The 4,973-nt window shown below is 59.6% G+C and overlaps 1 protein-coding gene across 2 annotated transcripts in view; it reads right to left on the bottom strand.

The window, feature by feature from the left end:
- Window positions 1–1,668, bottom strand: part of SCN4B (sodium voltage-gated channel beta subunit 4) — a 16,992-nt gene extending 15,324 nt beyond the window's left edge. The window contains exon 1 of one of the 2 annotated variants that reach the window (XM_077778178.1): window positions 1,556–1,668. In XM_077778178.1, coding sequence (XP_077634304.1) covers window positions 1,556–1,616 — 61 coding nt within the window. In that variant the 5' untranslated portion in view covers window positions 1,617–1,668. Of the gene's footprint in view, window positions 1–550; window positions 596–1,555 lie in introns of those variants that run through there. The other variant, XM_077778186.1, reaches the window with a different exon arrangement.
- Between the last annotated feature and the right edge of the window lie 3,305 nt (window positions 1,669–4,973).

Raw genomic sequence — 4,973 nt, 5'->3', positions numbered from 1 at the left:
GGGGGTTCCACCTGGAGAAAAGTACCAAGATGCTGCCCACCGTCCTCCCCCAGTGTATATAGTGTGGTTTCCCAAGCAGACTGCTCCCATGAGTACCCTAATGGCCCACACACCCGCATCCCAACCCCCACCCCCCACTGGGTGGCAGGCGGAAGGGAAGCCAGAGGTGTTGACAAGTGGGCTGGCTTCATGTCTGAATTCCCCGGTGACCCCTTACCTCTGGTGACCCCTTACCTCTGGTGACCCCTTACCTCTGCCGCGGCCACAGTGGGAACCTGGGCTAATCAGAGATGGGCCGGGGTGGGGGGCGCTAGTGCACAGCTGCCCTGTGCCCACCCGATCAAGCCAGAGCCTCGGGCCTCACAGAGGCCAACCCCATTCAGGTCACTGTGAGACCAACACACACCGCGCCAAAGGGACAAGGGAAAACACCCGCGTCTTCTGGCCGGCCGTGGGGATGTGAGTAAATCAGGGGTTCCCGAGCCAAAGAGATTGTCTACCCCTCCGCTACCTTGTGCCAACGTGGCAGGTCTGCCCACGATTTACTTACATCTGCACGGACAGCAGCGACGGCCCTGAAAAGCTGCGGTCTCCCTGTGTTCCGCACAGATGCCTACATCATGTACCTCGCCTGATTGAGAGAGCTGCCAAAGGCCAAATCTGACAAATATAAACAGGAAGGGGTGAAGGTGCCAGAGCTGGAGTCAGCTTGCGTTGAGATCCAGCTATGATTTATGAGGAGATTATATTCTGGACCACTATCATTCTCTAATCTCTGCGAGTTCGCCACTCAAAACTATCATGTACCTATTAATAGATATTAATACTCTCTTCCTCCTGGGGCCCCTGGCTGTGTCTCCTCAGTCTCCATACTCCATCCCCAAACGAAGAGCCTGCGAGCGGGCTAAACGGGTCCTCCCTGGCAGGAGAAAAGATCTTTCCTAAAAGGGGGCTGGGACGGTTCTCCAAGTCCCTCCAACCCTCCCCAGCCCCGAGTGTGGAGCTGCGGGGAAGACAGCGGGCACTGAGGAGACAGAGCGCAGAGGAGACCAGCGGGAAATGGGCCAGGAGGAAGGGGAGCCCCGGGCCNCCCTCCAACTGGTGCATCCCTGATGCCTGGGCAACAAGCTTCTAAGTTGCAAACAGCTCTGGGTAGGGGGAGAAACCACCATCCGGACAGTCACAAGTGCAGTCCGCCTGGCATCCCCTCTGCCCGGGGCACAGACCCCCTCCCCCAAGCAAGCCTAAACCTCAGAACCCGGGACACCACTGCCGCAGCCCCAAGATGCAGCTCCAGAAGCCTGGAGCTGAAGACGCCTGAGACAGCAAAGAACTAATCACCCGGCTGGCGGCGGCTGGGTCGGGGGACGCGCACGGTCCCCAGAGAGCACAGCCGTCCGAGCCCGGCGGCCGGCACAAGAAACTGGTGGCGGCGCTGCTCCTTCCGTGCCGCGCTCCAAAGCCCACCCGGCCCACGGCACTTCTCTTCTAAGTGTCCCCTCCCCTGGGGGAAGAGGGTGGAGAAAGAGAAGGGATCAAACTGGGGCTGCCTTACCCAAAAGCCCAGCGCCCAGCCATCTCGCCGGGGCTGCGCCTCGGTCCCCGGCCCCGGGCATCGTTCTGTGGTCTCCGGAGCGCGCCAGGGGCGCGGGGACGGGCTCCAGGGCACCGCCGNGCCCGCTTCATCCCATGCGCCGAGCTGCCAATTAGGATAGTTTGGGGGGTGGGGGGATAGATGTGGAGCTGTCCGGGAGTTGGAAAGCTGTGTGGCCCCGCTTCGGGGACCGCGAGGAGGGTAGCGGCTCCCTCTCCCGGGGCCGCAAACGGACTACTCGAATGTCCGCAGCCGGCACTGCCGCAGCCCGGCGAGTGTGAGCGCGGGCTTGCCCGCTGCGGACCCCTGCGCCCGCGGCCCGCCGCCTGCGCCCCGGCGGCTCAGGACTGCGAGAACAGCGCCTCCAATTGCAAACGGCCCCCGCCCACCGCCCACAGACCTCTCCCATTTCTTCGTGGACTCCTTGGAAGTCGTGATGCTCCTGGCTGGGGAATCAGGCCAGACACTGCCTATGTGCGCCCGGCTACACCCTACCACCGCGACACCTACTTCTCATTTTTCCCACCTAGGCTGCCTCCCCTCCACCCCCGATTCTGCGCTTTCACCCTCCTCCGAGGGATTTCCCGAGTCTCCCTTTTAGGGTGGGGGGTGAAGGAGCCCAGGGCAGGCCTCCCGGCTCAGGGCTACAGCCAGGGCAGAGGGCTGAGGTGCGACGGCTAACCAGCAAGGCTTTATCCAACCTGGAGGGACAAGTGAGTAGTGCTATTGGGGTGGCTTGCTGAGGAAGGTCCGGGGCCCTCAGCAGCAGCCCCTTGCCCACCACCCAGACCCCCTCGCTCCCCCACCGAGCCTGTCTGCAGCCCTGACCCTCCAGTCATTGCAGGTGTGGAGACTGGTTCGGATTTGGAAACTTGCTCCCATTTTGCAGCCCCATCAGCGCCCCTGCCTTCTTAACAGGGGTGGGGGAGGGCTGGCGGGCTTTAAAGAGATCCTGGACCCCTTGAGGCTGTCTGGAAAATACTAAATGTCTGTTTTCCCAGGAGAGAGGTCCGCTGGCTTTCGTCAGCCTCGCTGTGACAGTGGTATAGTGCCCCTGGAGTTAGGCGCTGGGGAGTCCGATCGCAGCTCCGGCACGCATTGCTGCACGACCTTGAGCCAGTTATGCAATCTCCTGCAGAAGCCTCATCTGTACCTTGTGAAAGTAACGGTAGTTACCTCCTGGGATCGTTGACAGCAGTGCCACCCTGAGACTGAGCCACAGGGAGGGGCCTCGGGGCCTCACTCTGGGCCTCCTCTGGCCATAATCTGCTCACTGCGAGAGGGGCTTGCGGGTCAGAAAGGACAGTGGTCCACGTACCTCCTCTTCTAGACTGTGCTCCGAGTACCCAGGATCCTAGAATTCCCTGCTCAGATGACTTAACCCCGAGCCAGCCTCGTCCCCAAGCACATGCCCTCAGGAGCTGACCAAGCCGGATGCACCGGCGGGCCCAGAGAGTGGCCAAGGGTCAGCTATTTGCAGGCGCTGGGGAGGGGACAGAATTTGACACGCAGGGTGGACTGTCCTCAGGCATGCATGAGAGCCCTAGGGCCTGAGAAGACAGGACCAGGGAAGACTTTTTGGACCTGGCCCTCGAATTAAGGCCAAGGAAAATCAATCCAGTCGGAGGATAATAGATAAACTTTAACACTTTGTCATCTTGGCTTCTAACTTCTGGTTAGGCAGAGACATAATTCCTAGTACGTACACTTGCTCCGGGCCTTACAAAAAGTGCTTAGCACAGCGCTAGACAGAGGGTAAGCACGTGGTACATTTTACTTCTTATTATTCTCAAAGAGGTCTGTGACCCAAAAATGCTAAGGCTCTTCCCATCTCCAGGCTCACCCTTCTTCCCCGCCCAGAGATCCTGGACACTCAGGGCCCGGCATCAAAGCTGCGTCCACTTTATTTTTACAGCAGGGGTCATGTTTCTAAGAACGGGAGGCTGAGGTGAGAGGAGGTGAGCCAAAGGGAAGGAAAGTGACCCCTGCCCAGAGAAGGAGGAGGGGAGGAGAGAGAGCTCTCTGGATATCTTTAGATCCTGGCAACAAGAAAAAGGGCCAGTGTCCCCGGTGCCCTCCACGGGTCCCGGCTGCCTCACTGCTCACCATTCGTAACAGCCCAGAGGATTCTTAGGAGACACACCCATTTCACAGATGAAGAAACGGGCCCAGAGAGGTAGAATGTGGAGCCCAAGGACAGAGAAAGCGAGTCTTAAAGCCCAGGATTAGAACCTCCCCCACTGTGTGATTCCCTCTGTCCACACCCCCCAGCTTTCCTTTAAAGAACGTCAGGAGGGTTCCACACACGGGCAGGAGAAGTGCTCAAGAAATGCATTAGTGGCTAGGAGATTTCTACATTTATAGTGCACTTACCCCAACAATTCTCAAAACTTTAGACCATTGACCCAGCTTGGAGGATCCTCCTGAGCAATGCTAGGGGAGAGAATGACCCTTTGAAGTCTGTCTCCTTGAGGAGCCCTCCCAGATTTAGCCTCCTTTGCCCCCGTGCAGGAGCCCCCAGTCTCTGGGTGGGAGTGCGAAGGAGTGTGCGGCACTTGGCTCTTCTCCCTCCTTCTGCGGGATTTCCCTGGAGGGCAGGGGTGGTGTCTTGGACATAGCCCCCAGCAGCGCCCTGGAGGCTAGATCCTTGGTGGTGGGTACGTCACCCTCAGGGCTTGGGCAGCCTGGCTCAGAAATACCTTGAAGGGCAAGTTTTCAGGGATGCAGAGAGGGAGTGGGCCCCTGAAATGTCAGGGCGCTGTCACTTCTCTGATGGGGGGAGGGAGATAGGGCCCAGATTTAAGGGGAAGGAAGGTGTCTCCTGGGAAGGGGTCACGTAGGTTCTTTGAAACAGTTAGTACAGGTAACCTATGGGTTCCTGCCCTCTGGGGAGCTGGAGCGGAGCCAGGAGGGAGAGCATAGGGAGGGTCGGTGTGTGGCTGGGGAAACGGGAGCCCCCAGCAGTTCTGGGAGCAGAGCGACAGCTGCCCGTGCCCAGGAAATGCTCTCCCAAAGGAAGGCACTCACTCCAGGGACCGTCCCGGTTTCTACCAGGGCAGCTAGATGGGAGGCTCCATCGCTTGGTAGTTCTCCGAAAGGCAGACAGACCCCAGCAGGGGAGGAAGGGAAAGGGACGCTCCTATGAGGTCTCCGGGGCTATTTTAAGAGGAGTTCCTCCTAAGTANCATGCCCTTCCCCCAAGGCCCCTCTCCCCCTCCTCCCCTACAACCTCCCTGGCCCTGGCCCCGGCCTGGCCTTGCAGAAAACTGAGCTCACTGTCAGTGGTGCAGACTCAGACTCAGACCCAGCCCAGCTCTGAGAGGCAGAGACCATGGGGCTCTGCGGGGAGCCCCCCTCCCAGCCTGGGATCTACCCCCTC

This window comes from Crocuta crocuta, unplaced genomic scaffold (assembly GCF_008692635.1).
Source record: "Crocuta crocuta isolate KB4526 unplaced genomic scaffold, BGI_CrCroc_1.0 scaffold271, whole genome shotgun sequence".
Taxonomy (NCBI): Eukaryota; Metazoa; Chordata; class Mammalia; order Carnivora; family Hyaenidae; genus Crocuta; species Crocuta crocuta.
The sequence above is the reverse complement of the archived record's forward strand: the minus strand, read 5'-3'. Positions and strand labels throughout refer to the sequence as shown.